The sequence below is a fragment of the Anomaloglossus baeobatrachus genome, chromosome 2, assembly GCF_048569485.1.
Source record: "Anomaloglossus baeobatrachus isolate aAnoBae1 chromosome 2, aAnoBae1.hap1, whole genome shotgun sequence".
NCBI lineage: Eukaryota > Metazoa > Chordata > Amphibia > Anura > Aromobatidae > Anomaloglossus > Anomaloglossus baeobatrachus.
This window is the reverse complement of record NC_134354.1, coordinates 669,703,299-669,727,853: the sequence shown is the minus strand read 5'-3', so window position 1 is coordinate 669,727,853 and position 24,555 is coordinate 669,703,299. Positions and strand designations below refer to the sequence as shown.

Below are 24,555 nucleotides of genomic sequence, written 5' to 3'. Positions count from 1 at the left end.
GATTTTGGGGCATGTTCTAGATCGAACTAGAACTCGAGCTTTTTGCAAAAGCTCGGTAGTTCTAGAAACGTTCGAGAACGGTTCTAGCAGCCAAAAAACAGCTAAATCATAGCTTGGTTTCTGCTGTAATAGTGTAAGTCACTCTGTGAATCAAACTATTATCACATTTCAGTGTATAGTGTGCGTGAACAGCGCCTTCAGATCACTGCTGTTTCTATAATGGCGATCGCCATTTTTTTTTTTTTTTTTTCTTGTCTTCCTTCCCTAAGTGCGCGCGTCTTGTGGGGCGGGCCAGCATGTCAGCCAATCCCAGACACACACACAGCTAAGTGGACTTTGAGCCAGAGAAGCAACGGCATGTGTGATAGGATCTGCATGTCACATGTCCCTGCATTATAAAACCGGACATTTTCTTCACGGACGCCATTATCTGCCTTCTGCGTCTTTGGTGTCAGACATCACTGTCGCAGCTCCGTCTTCCTGAGTCCTATAGCCGATACAGCTGTATGCGCTGCATACACAGCGTTAGACAGCTTAGGGAGAGCACTTTATAGCAGTCCTTTTAAGGGCTCCAACCGGCAGGGTCAGAGAGCCATAGGTGACAGGTCCTGCAAACAGCAACAGCGTCTGTGTAGCCCAGGTCAGGGATTTCCTACCTGCATTTCACCATTAGGAGGGAATAGAAAGGCAGGCTTCCATTCCTCTACCCAGAGCACCACAATCCTGCCACTGTACCCTCTTGTCCTCTGCACACTCCAACTGATAACTAAGCCATTATACTAGCAAACACTCAGTGTACCTAGTGGCATCCTATACGTGGCTATTGGACTTTGCTATAGTCCCACTAGTGCAAAGACATTTGCAGAGCGCGTCTGCCTGCATTGCACACTACAACTCATTCTAACCAAGCCATTATACTAGCAAACACTCAGTGTACCTAGTGGCATCCTATACGTGGCTATTGGACTTTGCTATAGTCCCACTAGTGCAAAGACATTTGCAGAGCGCGTCTGCCTGCGTTGCACACTACAACTCATTCTAACCAAGCCATTATACTAGCAAACACTCAGTGTACCTAGTGGCATCCTATACGTGGCTATTGGACTTTGCTATAGTCCCACTAGTGCAAAGACATTTGCAGAGCGCGTCTGCCTGCGTTGCACACTACAACTCATTCTAACCAAGCCATTATACTAGCAAACACTCAGTGTACCTAGTGGCATCCTATACGTGGCTATTGGACTTTGCTATAGTCCCACTAGTGCAAAGACATTTGCAGAGCGCGTCTGCCTGCGTTGCACACTACAACTCATTCTAACCAAGCCATTATACTAGCAAACACTCAGTGTACCTAGTGGCATCCTATACGTGGCTATTGGACTTTGCTATAGTCCCACTAGTGCAAAGACATTTGCAGAGCGCGTCTGCCTGCGTTGCACACTACAACTCATTCTAACCAAGCCATTATACTAGCAAACACTCAGTGTACCTAGTGGCATCCTATACGTGGCTATTGGACTTTGCTATAGTCCCACTAGTGCAAAGACATTTGCAGAGCGCGTCTGCCTGCGTTGCACACTACAACTCATTCTAACCAAGCCATTATACTAGCAAACACTCAGTGTACCTAGTGGCATCCTATACGTGGCTATTGGACTTTGCTATAGTCCCACTAGTGCAAAGACATTTGCAGAGCGCGTCTGCCTGCGTTGCACACTACAACTCATTCTAACCAAGCCATTATACTAGCAAACACTCAGTGTACCTAGTGGCATCCTATACGTGGCTATTGGACTTTGCTATAGTCCCACTAGTGCAAAGACATTTGCAGAGCGCGTCTGCCTGCGTTGCACACTACAACTCATTCTAACCAAGCCATTATACTAGCAAACACTCAGTGTACCTAGTGGCATCCTATACGTGGCTATTGGACTTTGCTATAGTCCCACTAGTGCAAAGACATTTGCAGAGCGCGTCTGCCTGCGTTGCACACTACAACTCATTCTAACCAAGCCATTATACTAGCAAACACTCAGTGTACCTAGTGGCATCCTATACGTGGCTATTGGACTTTGCTATAGTCCCACTAGTGCAAAGACATTTGCAGAGCGCGTCTGCCTGCGTTGCACACTACAACTCATTCTAACCAAGCCATTATACTAGCAAACACTCAGTGTACCTAGTGGCATCCTATACGTGGCTATTGGACTTTGCTATAGTCCCACTAGTGCAAAGACATTTGCAGAGCGCGTCTGCCTGCGTTGCACACTACAACTCATTCTAACCAAGCCATTATACTAGCAAACACTCAGTGTACCTAGTGGCATCCTATACGTGGCTATTGGACTTTGCTATAGTCCCACTAGTGCAAAGACATTTGCAGAGCGCGTCTGCCTGCGTTGCACACTACAACTCATTCTAACCAAGCCATTATACTAGCAAACACTCAGTGTACCTAGTGGCATCCTATACGTGGCTATTGGACTTTGCTATAGTCCCACTAGTGCAAAGACATTTGCAGAGCGCGTCTGCCTGCGTTGCACACTACAACTCATTCTAACCAAGCCATTATACTAGCAAACACTCAGTGTACCTAGTGGCATCCTATACGTGGCTATTGGACTTTGCTATAGTCCCACTAGTGCAAAGACATTTGCAGAGCGCGTCTGCCTGCGTTGCACACTACAACTCATTCTAACCAAGCCATTATACTAGCAAACACTCAGTGTACCTAGTGGCATCCTATACGTGGCTATTGGACTTTGCTATAGTCCCACTAGTGCAAAGACATTTGCAGCACGTCTGCCTGCGTTGCACACTCCAACTAATTATAACTAAGTTGCATTGTCAGGGATATTTATTCTTTATTATTCTGCTGTTAATAAAGCTAGACCACCACTGCAATCTTCACCACCTCTCAATTTTTACTACCACATTTTCAGTCCACAATCTTGTCGCAATCAACATGAGTGGCAAAATGACAGATGCTGGTGGAAAGGGGAAGAGGCGTGGTGGAAAAGGCAAAAAAGGTTTTGTCCGTGGGGAAGGTGGCAAAGCTCCATTATCATCTGCTGAAGATAGACCATCTACCAGCAAAAGTAAGATGTCTACTACTTACCGTGGACAATCCGATGTGCTCCCTTTGTTACGGACACGAACAACAGGAACAAAGGTAGATGATGGGCAAAAAAGGAAAATGCTTGAATGGATCTCAAGTGGTCCAACAAGTGCCCTCTCTGCCACTTCAAGTACCGCATCCAAAAAACACCAGTCCTCTGAGTTGTCATCCCAATCAAACTTGCTTTCTCCCAGCTCTGAAGTCTCCATCAGCCCTGCACAGTATGGTGGAACTGAGATGGCTGAGTCTGCAGAGCTGTTCAGTCACACTATAGCCTGGGAATCAGAGGTCTGCTCCCAAGCTACAGTGAGTACAGAACAGGAAATGGTCTGCAGTGATGCCCAGAACCTTTGTGACTCAGATTCAGGCCGTGAGGACCAAGTTTCTGAGCATAATGTTGACCCTTTGTCACAAACTGTAACACCTGTGGTTATAGACAATGAGGAACATACTGATGAAGATGAGACGCAGATACCCGATTGGGATGACAACTTAAATATTCCGTCAGGGCAAGAAGAGGCTCGGTCTGAGGGGGAGGGGAGTGCAAACACAACAATTGATGATGACGTTCTAGATCCCACCTACTGTCAACCCCCAGTCAGGCACTCGAGGAGGTCAACAGAGGCGGTGGAGGAGGATGCAACCGACGACGAAGTTACCTTGCGCCTTCCTGGACAGAGTCGGAGCACTGGTAGCACGTCTACAACTGCATCCTCAGCCACCACTCTGCCTATGAGCATTATTCGGGGTGGATCAACAGGTCGCATGGGCCTCTAAGCCTTGCCTAGCCTGGTCCTTTTTTCACATCGAAAAAGATCGCCCAACTCATGTGATATGTAACATTTGTCATGATTCTGTTAGTAGAGGTCAAAACCTCAGCAGTTTGACAACTTCTTCCATGAATCGTCACATGACTAAATATCATAAGTCCCGGTGGGAAGCTCACCGTGCTGCAATGCGGCCTAGTGGAGCGAACCATCCACCGCCCGCCCCTTCCACTGCATCCGCGCGCTCTTCATCTTCTAGGACTGTGGGGACAGCTGCCACACCTGTTTTTCCACGCAAAACTTCCACCACTGTAACCGCAACAGGCAGTTTGCTTGTAAGGTCGTCAGTTGGTTTGGAAGGGGAAACAAGTGAGTGTGTACAGCTCTCTCAGACATCGATAGCACCAACGTTGGATGAAGGCAACATCATGTCTCCGCCTGCACTTTCCTCACAAACCTGCATTTTTCAAGGGACACCCTACTCAACACCGTCTACACACAGCAGCCAGATCTCTGTCCCTCAGATGTGGTCAAATAAAAGGCCACTTCCTCCGACCCATGACAAAGCTAAGAGGTTGACTCTATCCCTCTGTAAGCTGTTGGCTACCGAAATGCTGCCTTTCCGCCTAGTGGACACACAGGATTTTAGAGACCTTATGTCTGTCGCTGTGCCCCAGTACCAGATGCCTAGTCGCCACTACTTCTCTAAGAAAGGTGTGCCCGCGCTACACCAGCATGTCGCACACAACATCACCGCTTCCTTGAGAAACTCTGTGTGTGAACGGGTGCATTTCACCACCGATACTTGGACCAGTAAGCATGGACAGGGACGTTACATGTCGCTGACTGGGCACTGGGTAACTATGGTGATAGATGGTGAAGGGTCTGCTGCACAAGTCTTGCCGTCCCCACGACTTGTGTGTCAATCCTCTGTCTGTCCAAGTTCCGCCACTGCTTCTGCATCCTCCACCTCATCTGGGTCCTCCACCTCCGCCCCAAGCCTGCCTGGTCAGGCCACCAGCGTTCTCACTGCGCAGAAGGAATCACGCACCCCTCATTACTATGCTGGCAGCAGAGCGCAACGGCATCAGGCGGTCTTTAGCTTGACATGTCTTGGTAATAAGAGTCACACAGCTGAGGAGTTGTGGTCAGCTTTGCGGTCCGAGTTTAATAAATGGTTGTCTCCACTCAAACTGCAGCCTGGTAAGGCCGTGTGCGACAATGCTGCAAACCTGGGTGCGGCACTTCGCCTGGGCAAGGTGACACACGTACCTTGTATGGCTCACGTGTTGAACCTTGTCGTGCAGCAATTTTTAACACACTATCCCGGCCTAGATGGCCTTCTGAACAGGGCACGAAAACTGTCAGCTCACTTCCGCCGTTCAAGCGCCGCAGCAGAGCGACTTGCATCGCTCCAGAAGTCTTTCGGCCTGCCGGTTCATCGCCTGAAATGCGATGTGGCGACACGCTGGAATTCAACTCTCCACATGTTACAGCGACTGTGGCAGCACCGCAGAGCCCTGGTGCAATACGTCATGACGTATAGCCTGGGCCAACGAGATGCAGAGGTGGGGCAGATCACCCTGATGGAGTGGTCTCAGATCAAGGACCTATGCACCCTTCTGCACAGTTTCGACATGGCGACGAATATGTTTAGCTCTGACAATGCCATTATCAGCATGACGATTCCAGTCATTTACATGCTGGAGCACACGCTAAACACTATTCGGAGTCAGGGGGTGGGACAACATGAAGGGGAGGAACTACAGGAGGATTCATATGCGCAAGGGACAACAACATCACGAAGGTCCAGACGTTCATCATCACCAACGCAGCAGGCATGGGACCATGGGGGACAGGGATCGACAAGGGCGCATAGTAGCAGGCGAAATGTTGAGCAAGGTGCAGGAGAACATGAAGAAATGGAGGACGAACTGTCCATGGACATGGAAGACTCAGCGGATGAGGGAGACCTTGGTCAAATTTCAGTTGAAAGAGGTTGGGGTCAGATGTCAGAGGAAGAAAGAACGGGTAGCACCTCTATGCCACAAACACAGCATGGACTTGGTCCGCATGGCTGCGCAAGACACATGAGTGCCTTTTTGTTGCACTACCTCCAACATGACAGTCGTATTGTCAAAATTAGAAGTGATGATGACTACTGGATTGCCACACTATTAGATCCCCGGTACAAGTCCAAATTTTGTGACATAATTCCAGCCATAGAAAGGGACGCACGTATGCAGGAGTATCAGCAGAAGCTGTTACTAGATCTTAGCTCGGCTTTTCCACCAAACAACCGTGCAGGTGCAGGGAGTGAATCTCCCAGTTGTAACTTGACAAACATGGGACGGTCTCGTCATCTTCAACAGTCTACCCGTACCAGTAGGACCTTTTCTGGTGCCGGTAACAGCAATTTTATGGAATCTTTTCATAATTTTTTTAGACCCTCTTTTGCAAGGCCACCAGAGACAACAAGTCTGACACATAGTCAACGGCTGGAGAGGATGATACAGGAGTATCTCCAAATGAACATCGATGCCATGACTGTGCAACTGGAGCCTTGCTCCTTTTGGGCTTCAAACCTACAAAAATGGCCAGAGCTCGCAACTTACGCCTTGGAGATTTTGTCGTGTCCAGCTGCCAGCGTTGTCTCTGAACGTGTATTCAGTGCTGCTGGGTGTGTGCTGACAGATAAGCGCACGCGTCTGTCCAGTGACAATGTGGACAGACTGACGTTCATCAAAATGAACAAGTCATGGATCCAGAAGGAATTTACTACCCCTGTGTCATCCTGGGGAGAGTAAATGCTTGTGGATTTGGAATGTGCTTGATGCAAATCAAAACATCCTGTTTGCAACTAGGGCCCAAGTGCTGCCACTGATGGGGTGGGTGTCTGTGTGGCCCAATTTTTGGAAAAAAGGGAGACTCCGCTTGGAGTAACCCTTGCTTGCTGTGTTTTTAAAAGAAGCCAAGATGAACAGAGCTGGGATCAGGAAAGACTTTGCTACCTACCCCGGTGTCATCCTGGGGACGGCTAAGAATAGCGTATTTTTGAATGTGCTTGATGCAAATCAAAACATCCTGTTTGCAACTAGGGCCCAAGTGCTGCCACTGATGGGGTGGGTGTCTGTGTGGCCCAATTTTTGGAAAAAAGGGAGACTCCGCTTGGAGTAACCCTTGCTTGCTGTGTTTTTAAAAGAAGCCAAGATGAACAGAGCTGGGATCAGGAAAGACTTTGCTACCTACCCCGGTGTCATCCTGTGGACGGCTAAGAATAGCGTATTTTTGAATGTGCTTGATGCAAATCAAAACATCCTGTTTGCAACTAGGGCCCAAGTGCTGCCACTGATGGGGTGGGTGTCTGTGTGGCCCAATTTTTGGAAAAAAGGGAGACTCCGCTTGGAGTAACCCTTGCTTGCTGTGTTTTTAAAAGAAGCCAAGATGAACAGAGCTGGGATCAGGAAAGACTTTGCTACCTACCCCGGTGTCATCCTGGGGACGGCTAAGAATAGCGTATTTTTGAATGTGCTTGATGCAAATCAAAACATCCTGTTTGCAACTAGGGCCCAAGTGCTGCCACTGATGGGGTGGGTGTCTGTGTGGCCCAATTTTTGGAAAAAAGGGGAGACTCCGCTTGGAGTAACCCTTGCTTACATTGTTTTTAAAAGAAGCCAAGATGAACAAGTCATGGGTCAGCAAAGACTTTGCTACCTACCCCAGTGTCATCCTGGGGACGGCTAAGAATAGCGTATTTTTGAATGTGCTTGATGCAAATCAAAACATCCTGTTTGCAACTAGGGCCCAAGTGCTGCCACTGATGGGGTGGGTGTCTGTGTGGCCCAATTTTTGGAAAAAAGGGAGACTCCGCTTGGAGTAACCCTTGCTTGCTGTGTTTTTAAAAGAAGCCAAGATGAACAGAGCTGGGATCAGGAAAGACTTTGCTACCTACCCCGGTGTCATCCTGGGGACGGTTAAGAATAGCGTATTTTTGAATGTGCTTGATGCAAATCTAGCTGTGAAGTGTACAACTGGGGCACAACTGCTGCCACTGAAGGGGTGGGTGTGTGTGGGGCCCAATTTTTGGAAAAAAGGGAGACTCCGCTTGGAGTAACCCTTGCTTGCTGTGTTTTTAAAAGAAGCCAAGATGAACAGAGCTGGGATCAGGAAAGACTTTGCTACCTACCCCGGTGTCATCCTGGGGACGGATAAGAATGGCGTATTTTTGAATGTGCTTGATGCAAATCTAGCTGTGAAGTGTACAACTGGGGCACAACTGCTGCCACTGAAGGGGTGGGTGTGTGGGGCCCAATTTTTGGAAAAAAGGGAGACTCCGCTTGGAGTCACCTTGCGGTGTTTTACATGACTTTAGAAGGGCGTGCCATGCCTATATCTGTGTGTCCTCCTCTTTTTCCTTGTCCAGCTGTTTTGTTTTCGCATGAGTACATGTCCTTGTCACTTTCCCATGTGTTTGTGTTGTGTTGTGAGTTGTTTGTCACCTTTTGGACACCTTTGAGGGTGTTTTCTAGGTGTTTTACTGTGTTTGTGATTGCCTGCCATTGTTTCCTATGGGCTCGAGTTCGGTTCGTCGAACGTTCGACGAGCCGAACTCGAGCCAGACCCCCCGTTCGGCGAACCGCCTCGAGCCGAACCGGGACCGGTTCGCTCATCTCTACTGTGTAGCCTTTTGTCAGATACTTTCAGAAACCTGCTCCCAGTTGCTCTTCTGGAAGTCTATTACTGTGTATCTAGGTAAATTACAGTACATAGTTTTGCAATGCATTCTATAAAACTAACATTTCCATAATCCCTTTTTAATAACTTTGACTATAATTACAGACAGAGAAAATCCCTCATCCAGTTCCTTTTATCAGTGGGGCAAATATGGAATACTATGTTTAAATTGCGCTATAGTGCTGCAGATGCTTTTGCTGTACCCGGATTGTAACACGATTGCTTTTTCTTTTCTTTGCAGCACTCCTGGTTCAGTTTCCGGAAGCTGTGGGCCTTCACTGGACCCGGCTTCTTGATGAGCATTGCTTATTTAGATCCGGGAAACATTGAGTCCGATTTACAGTCTGGTTCTGTAGCAGATTTCAAGGTGAATACTTGTCTTTTGTTTATTAAAGGTCTTTACAATGGGATTGTTTTTTATTTCTGATCACCATTTACACAGAAGAGGTTGGGAGAGTCTACAATATATAAGCCGAATAATTTGGGGAAAATTGAAGACACCAGAAATACTATTTACTAAGGCAGTGATGGCGAATGTTTCACAGGCACAGTGCCCAAACTGTAGCCCTAAACACATATATATTATATTTTTTTTTTTTTTCCCTGAAGTTCCAACATGGCAATTTAACCAATTCCATTATGTAAATAATTAATTGATTTTAAACTTTATATTTTGCAGTCTTCTCTTCTCTTCAGCAGTGGGGCATCAAGCTTACAACACATTGAGGCTGAGCCTCTCCCCCTGCCCTTTCCACACACACCAGTTGGATTGATCTTTCTGGAAAGAAATGCAGAATATTAGACAGACATGTATTTTAGCATGGAATGCAATCAGATTTCACCCTGTAATCCACATTTCAGAGTGTAGACCTCTCGAAATGCCATAAAGACATGAGTTGCTCCCCCTCCCCCTTTTTATTATGTAGTTATGTCCCCCTTCTTGGGACACTTCCTGGTAAACATGCCCTCCATCCTGATATATATTTCCTACAGTCTCATATATTTGTCCCCATCATGGCCCCGTCCTGGCAAATGTTCATCTGTCCTGGCATGTCCCCCCATCCTGGTACAGCAGCACACAGTTTAAAAAAAAACCCCAAAAAAACCAAAACACTCGCCTTCCAACAGCCGCTCCACCACTGCCCGCCGCTGGGCCCTCAGTTCTTACACGACCACAAGATGTCATTACGCCAGCGCCGCTTACTGACGCTCCCGATGTCTCCTAGGCAATAGGCCTGCAGCCTAGGAGAGGAGTGTCAGAGCGAGGAGAGATGTCTCCTCTGCTCCAACACAACTTTGAACTGCTAGCGCGATCACACCGGCAGTTCAATGCACCTGGATGAGGCGACAGCGCGCGTGCCGACAAAGAGGGCTCTGCATGCCCGGTCTGGCACGTGTGCCGTAGGTTCGCCATTACTGTACTAAGGTAATAAATTGAAAAGATAAAGCTGCATGGCAGATTTAACTTTCAATAAGTTCTCCAGGGTCACACTTTATTTATATTCCAACAGTCAATGATGGCCCTTTTTTGACTACATTCTGCTTTTTTAGCTGTCAGAAATCTTTTGTATAGCCAATGTTAGTCTTTATGTAAACTTCTCTTCAATTTTTTTTTTTTTTTATATAGGTATTCCTTTAAGGGACATTTAAAAGAAATAACTAAAAGGTGCTTTTTGTCACTTTGTGACTATCGTCCATCAGATTTGAAATGAGGCACCATCTGGAATGTGGATACAAATTTAGGCCTAAATCTGGGAGAGGCTATATTAAAATACTACTGGGCTGGGGAGGGGAATATAAATATTATGTGTGTGTGTGTGTGTGTGTGTGTGTGTGTGTGTGTGTATATACATATACACTACAGTTCAAAAGTTTAGGGTCACTTAGATATTTCCTTATTTTTGAAAAGAGAGCACATTTTTTTCCAATGAAGCTAACATTAAATTAAACAGAAATACACTCTATACATTGTTAATGTGGTAAATGACTATTCTAGCTGCAAACGTCTGGTTTTTAATGCAATATCTACATAGGTGTATAGAGGCCTATTTCCAACAACCACCACTCCAGGGTTCTTAATGGTACATTGTGTTTGCTAACTGTGTTAGAAGGCTAATGGATGTTTCAAAATCCCTTGTGCAAGTATGTTAGCTCAGCTAAAAACAGTTTTGCTATAAGGCTATGTGCGCACATTGCGTTCAATTCCGCAGCATGTAAGTCACTGCCTGTGCGTCTCAGAACGCAGCCAATAAAGCTGCGTCCTGAGACTCATTCGGCAGAACGCAACTTGCGCACGTTCCTGGAGAATTCATGCGTTCTGGATACTTTCTCTGCCATAACCAGAGTGGGGGAAAAGCATCCAGAACGCACATTTTTCAAAGTACGGTCCTACTCGGTTGCAGCATCCCCATAGACTTGCAGCAGAGCCAAGTGGGACCACACTGTCAAAAAGACCATGGCTGGCTGTGAGACAGTGACACGCGATCAGAATGAACTCGGATGAACTTCACCTGACTGCATTGTGATCGCGTGGCTCTGTGCGTGTGCTGTGGCTTGATTTGCGGTCACACGTGAAGGACTCGCCTGTGATCGCAAATCCCCTGAGTGACTGCAGTGAGCCGCGCTATCAGCTGTGCCGTCACTCAGGTTACTTGCGGCCACAGCTGCAGTCCTCCACCTGACGGCGGTGGCCGCGAGTAACCTCAGTGACAGCACAGCTGATTGCGCGACTCACTTCAGTTGCTGCATGGAGCTCATAGGAGCAGCGGTGTTCTACTGCCGCTCCTGTCTGCTTTCGATGTAGCAGAGCTGGAAGCGTTGTGGGACCTTGCGTGGATTACGCCGGACCTGGAGGTGTTTTTGAGGGATTAATAAATTGGTGAAAGAGGATTTTTTTTTTTTTTTTTTTTTTTTTTGTCTCATTACAAATAAAGGATTTTTTGGATGTGTGTTTTTATTTTCTTTAACTTACAGGTTAATCATGGAAGGTATCTCAGGGAGACGCCTGCCATGATTAACCTAGGACTTAGTGGCAGCTATGGGCTGCTGCCATTAACTCCTTATTACCCCGTTTGCCACCGCACCAGGGCAATTCGGGATGACCCGGGTAGAGTCCCTGGACTGTCGCATCTAATGGATGCTGCAATTCCGGGCGGCTGCTGGCTGATATTGTTAGGCTGGGGACCTCCCTATCCTGAGAATACCAGCCTTCAGCCTTGTGGCTTTACCCTGGCTGGTATCCAAATTGGGGGGACCGCACGTTTTATATATTATTTTTAACTGCTCGATATAGACACGCCCACCGGTGGCTGTGATTGGTTGCAGTCAGACACTCCCCTACGCTGAGTGACAGCTGTCTCACTGCAACCAATCATACGCGCCGGTGGGCGGAGGAAGCAGAGAATACGTGATGGATTAATGAGCAGCCGGCATTTTTGAACAGAAGGCGCCACAGTGTGAACGCCATGCAGCGCCACGCCGGTGATCGTGGATCGGTGAGTATGAGAGAGGGGGTGGGAGGGAGAGACCGACATGGACAGAGATACGGAAAGACCAGCGTTTATTATGTCAAAAACACATGCAGATCGCTAGTAAAAAGCAAGTGAAGCGCATTCTTTCTTGAAAAATATGCGTTTAGACATTTCTCATTGACTTCAATGTTATTTAAAACGCTGCCAAAATGGCAAAAACAATTGACATTTCTTCAGCGCTCTATTGGGAGACCCAGACGATTGGGGTATAGCTACTGCCCTCCGGAGGCCACACAAAGCACTACACTAAAAAGTGCAAGGCCCCTCCCCCTCTGGCTATACCCCCCCGTGGTATCACGGGTTCTCCAGTTTTAGCTTTGTGTGCGAAGGAGGTCAGACATCCATGCATAGCTCCACAGATTTTAGTCAGCAGTAGCTGCTGACTATTTCGGATGGAAGAAAAGAGGACACATATAGTGTCCCCAGCATGCTCCCTTCTCACCCCTGGATGGTGTTGTAAGGTTGAGGTACCTATTGCTGGTACGGAGGCTGGAGCCCACATGCTGCTTTCCTTCCACATCCCCCTGAGGGGCTCTGAGGAAGTGGGATCCTGCCGGCCTCAAAGCTCTGACGCCGGGCTCCATCCACAGACCCATTGAACCTGCTGGATGTGGAGCTGGAGTACCGTTCAGGGACATGGCCCTGCACCATTACAGGTACTCTGTGTCCCCGTACACACAGGCACAGCACACTCCAGACTTGCTGGGTGTGCTAGTGCGCCGGGGACAGTAAAGGGTTACAGTCACTGCAGCCTTGCTGAGTGACTTTGTGTTTTGGGAACTACCGCGCCGGACGCTCCGGGAGCGGCGGCGCGGCTGGGACTTGTAGTTCGCCGGGGACTGGGCGCCGACCGCGCTTTTACGGCGGCGGCGCTTATAACTCCAGTCCCCGGCTTCTGCGGCCTAGTGCCGCTTCGTTCCCGCCCCCTCCCTGTCACTCAGGGAAGGGGACAGGCGCTGAGCAATCAGCAGCGCCGAGGGCTGGAGCCTTTTTACATGCTCCAGCCCTCTCACTGCACTCTGTCGGACGCCGGATTCCCGCTCTGCCTTGGGGGCACGCCCACGGCCCGCCCCTACTCACACGAGCTGGGGAAGAAGCCGGCAGCCATTACTGCAGAGCTCGGGGCACCAAGGCAGGACAGTGGCGTTCATACACCCGCTTATAGGCGGGCGGTAAGGGCACACATAGTGCTGACCACAATATATATGCAGTGTATACATGTGTTGTTTTTAACTGCATAGGTCGCTATATGCCCGCTTGGGGAGCGACACATCAGCAGCAGGAAAGCAGGTGTGCTAAGGCACAGGCTTTCTAGGCTGCTTGTATTGCACGTACTGAAGTGTTCATTTGTGTTTATGCTGATATGCTATACATTGCACTGTACAGTCGCTAGTCTTAGCTATATTCTCCTGGAATGGCTAGACTACAGCAGCAGAAAACCAAGGGTGCTGGGGCACAGGTTTTTTTTTTCTATGCTGCTTGTATTGCATGGGCTGCAGTGTGCATTTGTACTTGTGCTTGTATGCTATACATTGCACTGTATGGTCACTCTTCTGGGCTATATTCCCCTAGATGACCAGTCTACAGCAGCAGAAGAGCAGAGGTGCCAGGGCACAGGCTTCTATGCTGCTTGGATTGCATGTGCTGCAGTGTTCATTTGTACTTGTGCTTGTATGCTATACATTGCACTGTAGGGTCACTCTTCTGGGCTATATTCCCCTAGATGACTAGTATACAGCAGCAGAAGAGCAGGGGTGCCAGGGCACAGGCTTCTATGCTGCTTGTATTGCTTGTGCTGCAGTGGTCATTTGTACTTTATGCCTGTATGCTATACATTGCAATGTACGGTCACCAATCTTGGCTATATACTTCTAGATAGCTAGTCGGCAGCGGCAAAAAAGCAACACAGTTTTCAGTGCTGTTTTTACTACATGGGATGCTGTTCATGACACCGTCCCATTGTGTGCATGCTCCCCTGTAGCACGTCGTCTGCCGGGGTCTCTAGCACTTCGTCTGCCGGGGCTCTACTAGTTGTGGCCAAAGAAACCTCCTGTCAACCCTGTCCATGGACAGGGACGGAGTAGTCATAATATAGAGACTTGCACCCATGGGCAATCTACTTGAACAAAAGGCAGCTCTTCAGGGCTTTGATACTGACATCGCTCTCAATCCGGATACACCGGGTGGTAACGCCATACGGAATGATCCTATACCGTCCACCAATGGAAGGTTGGATCTTCCTCCCTCAGCTCCCCCAGTGGAGATAGGAGACGAACAGGAGAAGTTCCTTTTCAGTGTCTCACGCAGATATTGAGTATTTTTCTGGCCACGCTGACTTCAGAGAAGCAGTCCAGGAACACCACGCTTACCAGATAAGCGTCTTCTCCAAACGTTTTTAGGATACACGTTATCCCTTTTTTCCCCTGACGTGGTCAGCGCTGGACCCAGGGTCCAAAGGTGGATTCTCCAATCTCCAGGCTTGCATATAGAGCCATAGTTGCACTGGAGATGGGGCTTCACTTAAAGATGCCATTCACAGACAGATGGACTCTGGTTGAAATCTGTCTAGGAGGCTATCGGCGTGTCGGTTGCTCCGGCATTCACAGCCGTATAGGCAACCTAACCTTTTCAGCTGTTCTTGCGCAGCTGGCCTTGAGCACATGTACATCTGTACCGCAGAGGCGTCCGTAACTCCGCAATGTCTGCACTGCGACTTACCCTATTAATGCTGTCCTAAAAGTACAGTCGAGGTTTCGGTCCTTCCCAAGCTCGGGCAGGTCCCAATTGTCCTCGTGCAAAAGGGCTACAAAACCTCAGACGGGCTCAGATTCCGGCCGGGCTCAATCACGCCCAAGGAAGGCAGCCGGAGGAACCGCTACCAAGGCGGTCTCCTCATGACTCTCAGCTCTCTCTCTCTCTCCGCATCCGCGGTTGATGGCAGACTCCCCCGCCTTTGGCGACATTTAGCTGCCACAGGTCACAGACCGGTGGGTGACGGACATTGTGCTCACGTGCACAGGACAGTGTTCTGTTCTCGTCCTCCGACTCCATTCTTCAGAACGGCCCCACCTCTCCACCGAGCAGATGCCCTGCTGCAGGCGGTGGACGCTCTAAGAGCAGAAGGAGTGGTGATCCCTGTCCCCCCTCAGGAACGAGGGCGAGGGTTTGTACTCCAATCTCTTTGTGGCTCCAAAAATGGACGGTTCCTTCCGTCCTGTTCTGGTTCTGAAACTGCTCAACGAGCATGCGAACGCCAGGCGGTTCCGGATGGGATCCCTCCGATCCGTCATTGCCTCAATGTCTCGAGGAGACTTCCTTGCCTCAACAGACATCAAAGATGCCTATCTCCACGTGCCAATTGCTACGGAGCACCAACGTTTTCTACGTTTTGTGATAGGAGACGAACATCTTCTGTTCGTAGCTCTGCCATTCAGTCTGGCGACAGCCCCACGGGTGGGCACCAAGGTCATGGCAGCAGTGGTAGCAGTCTTGCACTCTCACGGACACCCGGTGATTCCGTACTTGGACGATCTACTCGTCAAAGCAACCTCCCTCGAGGCATGCCAACGCAGCCTGAATGTTACGCTGGAGACTCTCCAGACTTTCGGGTGGATCATCAATTTGGCAAGGTCAAATCTGTCTCCGACTCAATCACTAACGTATCTCGGCATGGAGTTTCATACTCTATCAGCCATAGTGAAGCTTCCGCTGAACCAGCAGCGTTCACTGCGGACAGAGGGGCAGTCTCTCCTTCAAGGCCAGTCGCACCCCTTAAGGCGCCTCATGCACTTCCTAAGGAAGATGGTGGCAGCCATCGAGGCAGTTCTCTTTGCGCAGTTTCATCTGCGCCAACGGCAATCGGACATTCTCCGCAAATGGGATGGGCAGTCAACCTCCCTGGACGGGAAGTCTCCCTTTCCCTGACGGCCGAGGACTCTCTGCAATAGTGGCTTATTCCCACCTCATTGCCATAGCCCCCATCCTGGGCAGTGGTCACGACAGATACGAGTCTGTCAGGGTGGGGAGCAGTTTGTCTCCGCCACATGGCTCAGGGGACGTGGACTCAGCAGGAGTCCACCCTTCAGTTCGATGTGCTGGAAATCGGGGCAGGGTATCTTACCCTATTAGCTTTCCAAAAGTGGCTAGAAGGGAGCAGATCCGAATCCAGTCGGACATCTCCACAGCGGTGGCATACATCAACCACCAAGGAGGGACACGCAGTCAGCAGCCTTCCAGGAAGTCCGGCGAATCCTCATGTGGGTGGAGGACACAGCATCCACCATATCCGCAGTTCACATCCCGGGCGTAGAAAACTGGGAAGCAGGCTTCCTCAGTCGCCAGGGCATGGACGCGGGGGAATGGTCCCTTCACCCGGACGTGTTTCAGGAAATCTGTTGCCGCTGGGGGGGGGGCCGGACGTCGACCTAATGGCGTCTCGGCACACCAACAAGGTCCCGGCATTTATGGCACGATCGCGCGATCACAGAGCTCTGGCGGCAGACGCCTTAGTGCAAGATTGGTCGCAGTTCCGGCTCACATATGTGTTTCCACCTCTGGCACTCTTGCCCAGAGTACTGCGCAAAAATCAGATCCGATTGCAGCCGCGTCATACTCGTCGCACCAGACTGGCCGAGGAGATCGTGGTACCCGGATCTGTGGCATCTCACGGTCGGCCGACCGGGGTCACTACCAGACCGACCAGACTTACTGTCTCAAGGGCCGTTTTCTCCATCGGAATTCTGCGGCCCTGAACCTGACTGTGTGGCTTGTGTGTCCTGGATCCTAGCGTCTTCAGGATTATCCCAAGGGGTCGTTGCCACCATGAGACAGGCTAGGAAGCCCACGTCTGCTAAGATCTACCACAGAACGTGGAAAGTTTTTCTTAATCTGGTGCTCTACTCAGGGAGTGTCTCCCTGGCCATTTGCATTGCCTATCTTTCTTTCCTTCCTACAATAGGAGTTAGAAAAGGGCTTGTCGCTAGACTCCCTCAAAGGGCAAGTCTCAGCACTATCCGTGTTTTTTCAGAAGCGTCTAGCACGTCTTTCTAAGGTGCGCACGTTCCCGTAGGGGGTTTGTCATATCGTACCCCCGTACAAGCGGCCGTTGGATCCATGGGATCTGAACAGGGTTCTAGTTGCTCTCCAGAAGCCGCCTTTCGAGCCTCTGAAGGAAGTTTCCTTTTCTCGCCTGTCACAGAAGGTGGCGTTTCTCGTTGCGATCCCATCGCTTCGGCGAGTGTCTGAGCTGGCAGCTCTGTCATCCAAGGCTCCCTTCCTGGTGTTTCACCAGGACAAGGTAGTGCTGCGCATCATTCCGGAGTTTCTCCCTAAGGTAGTATCCTCGTTTCATCTTAATCAGGATATCTCCTTACCGTCCTTTTGCACTCATCCGGTTCACCGGTATGAGAATGATTTACGTTTGCTAGATCTGGTGAGAGCACTCAGAATCTACATTTCACGCACGGCGCCCGTACGCCGTTCCGATGCTCTTGTCGCTGGTACGCGCAAGAGGTTGCAGGCTTCTAAAGCCATCCTGGCTCGATGGATCAAAGAACCAATTCTGGAAGCCTACCGTTTTGCAGGGCTTCCGGTTCTTTCAGGGCTGAAAGCCCATTCAACCAGAGCCGTGAGTGCGTCCTGGGCGCTACGACACCAGGCTTCGGCTCAACAGGTGTGCCAGGCAGCTACCTGGTCGAGTCTGCACACTTTCACCAAACATTATCAGGTGCATACCTATGCTTCGGCGGATGCCAGCTTAGGTAGAAGAGTCCTGCAGGCGGCAGTGACATCCCCGTAGGGGAGGGCTGTTTTGCAGCTCTAACATGAGGTATCTCTTTACCCACCCAGGGACAGCTTTTGGACGTCCCAATCGTCTGGGTCTCCCAATAGAGCGCTGAAGAAGAAGGGAATTTTGTTACTTACCGTAAATTCCTTTTCTTCTAGCTCTTATTGGGAGACCCAGCACCCGCCCTGTTGTCCTTCGGGATTTCTTGGTTGTTTGCGGGTACACATGTTGTTCATGTTGAACGGTTTTTCAGTTCTCCGACGTTATTCGGAGTTAATTTGTTTAAACCAGTTATTGGCTTCCTCCTTCTTGCTTTGGCACTAAAACTGGAGAACCCGTGATACCACGGGGGGGTATAGCCAGAGGGGGAGGGGCCTTGCACTTTTTAGTGTAGTGCTTTGTGTGGCCTCCGGAGGGCAGTAGCTATACCCCAATCGTCTGGGTCTCCCAATAAGAGCTAGAAGAAAAGGAATTTACGGTAAGTAACAAAATTCCCTTCGTTGCTTTTTCAAACGCTGGGATTTTGACAAATTTTCCGCAACTAAAATACAGCGTTTGTAAATGCATAAAGCAAATTGATAAAGCAACGAGTCTCGGAGAGGTAATTATTATGGGGGACTTTAACTATCCTGATATAAATTGGGGAACAGAAACTTGCAGTTCCAGCAAAGGAAATAGATTTTTGATAACAATGAAAGATAATTACCTTTCACAAATGGTACAGGACCCCACAAGAGGGGGAGCACTACTAGACCTTGTACTAACCAATAGGCCAGACCGTATATCAAATATACAAGTTGGGGGTTACTTGGGGATTAGTGATCACAAAATAATAAGTTTTCATGTATTTTTTAGTAAGATGTATAGTAGAGGGGCTACAAGGACACTAAACTTCAGGAAAGCAAATTTTAAACGGTTGAGAGATGATCGTAGTGCAATAAACTGGGATGATGTACTAAGTAATAAAAGTACACAAAGCAAATGGGAGACTTTTATGAGCATCCTGAATAGGGCTTGTGCAGAAAATATACCCTATGGGAACAAACATGCTAGAAATAGGAGGAAACCCCTATGGCTAAATAGAGCTGTAAGGGAAGCAATAAAAGAAAAACAGAAAGCCTTAAAAGAATTAAAGAGGGTAGGTAGTGATGAGGCATTATATAATTATAGAAAAGTAAATAAAATATGTAAAAAGCAAATTAAGTTAGCTCAGTTTGATACAGAGAGACTCATTGCGAGAGAAAGTAAAAATAATCCTAAAATATTCTTTAAGTACATAAACAGTAAAAAACTGAAAAGCGATAGTGTTGGCCCCCTTAAAAATAGTCTTGGTGAAATGGTGGAAGGGGATGAGGGTAAAGCCAACCTGCTGAATGACTTTTTTTCTACGGTTTTCATACAAGAAAATGCCATGGCAGATGACATGACCAGTGATACCATAAATTCACCCTTGAATATTACCTGCTTAACCCAACAGGAAGTACGCCGCCGCCTCGAAATCACTAAGGTTGACAAATCTCCGGGCCCGGATGGCATACACCCCAGAGTACTACAGGAATTGAGTTCTGTGATAGATAGACCATTATTTTTAATCTTCTCAGATTCCTTAATAACAGGGTCGGTACCGCAGGACTGGCGCATAGCAAATGTGGTGCCAATATTCAAAAAGGGGACAAAAACTGAGCCGGGAAATTATAGGCCGGTAAGTTTAACCTCTACGGTTGGTAAAATCCTTGAGGGGTTCTTGAGAGATGCTATACTGGAGTATCTCAAGAAAAATAACCTTATGACAGAGTATCTATCAACATGGGTTTATGAGGGATCGATCCTGTCAAACTAATTTGATCAGCTTCTATGAAGAGGTAAGTTCAAGCCTGGACCAGGGAAATGCAGTGGATGTTGTGTATATGGACTTTTCAAAAGCTTTTGATACGGTGCCACACAAAAGGTTGGTACATAAAATGAGAATAATGGGGATAGGGGAAAATATGTGTAACTGGGTTAAAAACTGGCTCAGTGATGGGAAACAAAGGGTGGTTATTAATGGTACGTACTCGGACTGGGTCTCAGTTCATTGTGGGGTACCACAGGGGTCAGTATTGGGCCCGCTTCTTTTCAACATATTTATAAATGACCTTGTTGGGGGCATGCGGAGTCGAATTTCAATATTTGCAGATGATACTAAACTCTGCAGGGTAATCAATACAGAGGAGGATAATTTTATATTACAGGGAGATTTATGTAAATTGGAGGATTGGGCTGAGAAGTGGCAATTGAAGTTTAATGTAGATAAATGTAAGGTCATGCACTTGGGTAGAGGAAATAACATTTATGATTATGTACTTAATTGTAGAACACTGGGTAAAACAGACACAGAAAAAGACTTGGGTGTATGGGTGGATGGTAAACTTCACTTTAGTGGACAGTGTCAGGCAGCTGCTGCCAGGGCTAATAAAATAATGGGATGTATTAAAAGAGGTATAAGTGTTCATGAAAAAAATATAGTTCTACCTCTGTACAAGTCACTAGTGCGACCGCACTTAGAATACTGTGTACAATTCTGGTCACCGATATATAAGAAGGACATAGCTGAACTGGAGAGGGTGCAGAGAAGAGCCACCAAGATTATTAGAGGAATGGGTGGGCTGCAATACCAAGACAGGTTATTAAACTTGGGGTTATTTAGTTTGGAAAAACGAAGGCTTAGGGGGGATCTAATCACAATGTATAAATATATGAGGGGACAGTACAGAGACCTTTCCAAAGATCTTTTTACACCTAGGCCTGCGACTGGAACACGGGGGCATCCGCTACGTCTTGAGGAAAGAAGGTTTAATCATAATCACAGACGAGGATTCTTTACTGTACGAGCAGTGAGACTATGGAACTCTCTGCCGCATGATGTTGTAATGAGTGATTCACTACTAACATTTAAGCAGAGCCTGGACGCCTTTCTTGAAAAATTTAATATTACCAGCTATGTATATTAGATTTTATGACAGGGTATTGATCCAGGGAACTAGTCTGATTGCCGGATGTGGAGTCAGGAAGGAAATTTTTTCCCCATTGGAACTTGTTTGCCACATTGGGTTTTTTTTGCCTTCCTCTGGATCAACATGTTAGGCTACGGGTTGAACTAGATGGACTTAGAGTCTCCCTTCAACCTTAAAAACTATGATACTATGATACTATGATCGTGCGCACAAGAAAGCCCTATTTTTCATAGACTTTGCCTGGAAATCAAAACGCATGCAATATTGCATTAAAATGCTGCAGCTCAAAACGCTGCTGAAACGCATGAAAAAAAGCAAGGTGCGCACATAGCCTAAAACTGACCTTCCTTTGAGCTAGTTGAGAATCTGGAGCATTAAATTTGTTGGTTCCATTAAACTCTCAAAATGGCCAGAAAAAGAGATTTCATGTGAAACTCGACAGTCTTTTCTTGTTCTTAGAAATGAAGGATATTTGATGTGAGAAATTGCCAAGAAACTGAAGATTTCCTACAACGGTGTGTACTACTCCCTTCAGAGGAGAGCACACACCGGCTCTAACCAGAGTAGAAAGAGAAGTGGGAGGCCGCGCTGCACAACTGAGCAGCAAGACAAGTACATTAGAGTCTCTAGTTTGAGAAATCGACGCCTCACAGGTCCTCAACTGGCAGCTTCATTAAATCGTACCTGCAAAATGTCAGTGTCAATGTCTACAGTGAAGAGGCGACTCTGGGATGCTGGCCTTCAGGGCAGAGTGGCAAAAAAAAGCCATATCTGAGACTGACTAATAAAAGATAAAGATTAATATGGGCAAAAAAACACAGATATTGGACAGAGGAAGATTGGAAAAAAAGTGTTATGGACAGACAAATCGAAGTTTGAGATGTTTGGATCACGCAGAAGAACATTTGTGAGATGCAGAACAACTGAAAAGATGCTGGAAGAGTGCCTGACGCCATCTGTCAAGCATGGTGGAGGTAATGTGATGGTCTGGGGTTGCTTTGGTGCTGGTAAAGTGGGAGATTTGTACAAGGTAAAAGGAATTTTGAATAAGGAAGGCTATCACTGCATTTTGCAACACCATTTCATCCTACAACCGGACAATGACCGAAAGCACATCTCTAAGTTATGCATGAACTATTTTTAGGGAAGAAGCAAGCAGCTGGTATTCTGTCTGTAATGGAGTGGCCAGCCCAGTCACCAGATCTCAACCTTATTGAGCTGTTGTAGGAGCAGCTTGACTGTTTGGTATGCAAAAAGTACCCATCAAGCCAATCCAACTTGTGGGAGGTGCTTCTGGAAGCATGGGGTGAAATATCTCCAGATTACCTTAGTAAATTAACAGCTAGAATGCTAAAGGTCTGCAAAGCTGGAATTGCTGCAAAGGAGCATTCTTTGACGAAAGCAAAGTTTGAAGGAGAAAATTATTATTTCAGTGTCTGGACTATATTTTCTATTTTAATTATGCAACTCATTTGATAAATAATTGAATTTTTTTTTTTGTTCTTATAATATGGAAAAAAACAATTGTCTGGGTGACCCCAAACTTCTGAACTGCGTGTGTGTGTAAAATATATGTACCGTATGTGTGTATGTACTAAATTATATAATATATGCTGCATGTATGTCTGGGATTGGCATCTGCACCGTCGCAGCTACAGCCACAAAACTTTGCACACTCACACTTCTGGACCCCGTGAGTGTCATAGGCTGTGTTTTGATGGGAAATTTTAACCTCGCGCTTTACGGTTAATCACCAAAAAACCTGCCTCCATTAAAGCGAATGGAGCTGGGAGCCACAGTGCAGCCAGAACTTCAGAAGAATGCGCAGCCATGCCCTTATATGGAATGTTGGCGTGTCACAATGTAGCCAGGGAAAGAGACAGACAGGGAAAGAGGCAGACACAAAGAGACAGACTGACAGTGAAAGAGAGGGAAAGAGAGAGACATGTTAAGAGATAGACACAGACAAAGAGACTGAGACAGACACAGGGAAACAGAGAAAGAGAGGGAAAGAGACAGACAGGGAAAGTGACAGACAGAGAGAGAGACAGAGATATATACAGAGGGGGAGACAGACATAACTTCATTTATATGTATTTGCTTTGTGGTTTTTGTGTGCAGAATACATTTTTATTAATACTCTATTTTGTTAACAGCAGTTATTAACCCGGGCAGTACAGCTAGTTTATATAGATTATAGATATATATGTGTGTATATATATGTATATATATATTTTCTCATTTGCATACTTCCCAGGGGGCTTTGCTCTAGAATCACTGCGTTGAGAAACACGTGATGGTGTCTCCGCAGTGGATATGTTGATCTCCCTAAGGTCAACAATGCTTGCTTAAGTAGTCTTTTACTAGGCATTGCCCCCACTAGCCAGATTCCTACTCCACACTGATGAGGGGCAAATGCCCCGAAACGGCTGTCTGTGGATGGATACCATGTTTGGTATAGGTGGTCTCCTTGACTGGAGACTGCCCTTCCCGTGGTTGTTCCTTCCCGGTGAAAGACCTGGCTAGTTTCCTGCCAGCGTTGAGAAACATGTGATGGTGTCTCCGCGGCTTTCTCATTTGTGTGTATGTATGTATGTATGTATGTATGTATGTATATGTATGTATATGTATGTATATATATGTATATATATGTATGTATATATATGTATATATATATATATATATATATATATATATATATAATATAATATATATATATATAGCATTTTTTTTTACTAGTGCGTTTTTGCGGTTGTGTGTTTGTGCATTATTAGCAACCCAAAAAAAAGCAGCGTAAAAAAAACCCCACTCAGTGTGCACGTAGCCTTGCAGGAAATTTTGTAACGCTCATCTTCCTTTTCTGACCTTCTCTCAGCTGTTTAATGACCACAGACTACATTAACAAAAAAATTAAGAAAAAAATAAAAATTCATATTAGGGCATGTGCGCGTATTGCATGCATTTATGCTGCGTCTAGCACTGCAGCGTAAATTCCTGTGTCCTGCGTCCCCTGCACAATCTATGAATGTGCATAATCCCTCCTCACGTTGCATTTGAAGCGCAGCGATTTGGATGCTGAAATTTTTATCCAAATCGCTGCGTTCAAAAATGCAGCATGTCACTTCTTTCATGCGCTTTGGGGAGGCAGCATCCATAGTGCATGAAATCGGCATTTCTTTCTGCAGAAACACTACATCCATTATGTAGTGTTTCTGCAGCGATTTGAAGCGCACATGAGCTGTCAAATTGCTGCAGAATTTTCTGCAGTGACTCGACGCAACGTGCGCACATACCCTTACCCTCACTTTACCTATGCTAATTAGGTCCTTGACTAGTCGCAGGGGCGTTTCGTTCCCCAGACTAGTTGACTCTTTTTCCATGTTCTCACGCCCCTGTGGGGTGTTATAGCATGATTTCCATGAGCCTCCCTCACCATTAGCTCCTGGAAATCTTGCGCACGCAAGCTGCTCATTTTGGCTGTATCAGTGTGCCTTCCCAGCTTCATTAGGCGCACTGCGCATGACTGGACTTTCAAACGTCTGCTCACGTTCACGTTTTCTGAACTTCCGGTCATGCGCAGTGCGCCTAATAAACCCGGGAAGCGTACACCCTGTTTCCAAAGCATACT

General features: G+C 47.3%; 1 protein-coding gene across 3 annotated transcripts in view; it reads left to right on the top strand.

The window, feature by feature from the left end:
* The window catches only part of SLC11A2 (solute carrier family 11 member 2), a 166,047-nt gene that overhangs the window by 46,199 nt on the left and 95,293 nt on the right, over positions 1-24,555 (top strand). For all 3 annotated transcript variants that reach the window (XM_075337117.1, XM_075337116.1, XM_075337118.1), the window contains exon 4: positions 8,861-8,986. In XM_075337117.1, coding sequence (XP_075193232.1) covers positions 8,861-8,986 — 126 coding nt within the window. The remainder of the gene's footprint in view (positions 1-8,860; positions 8,987-24,555) is intronic.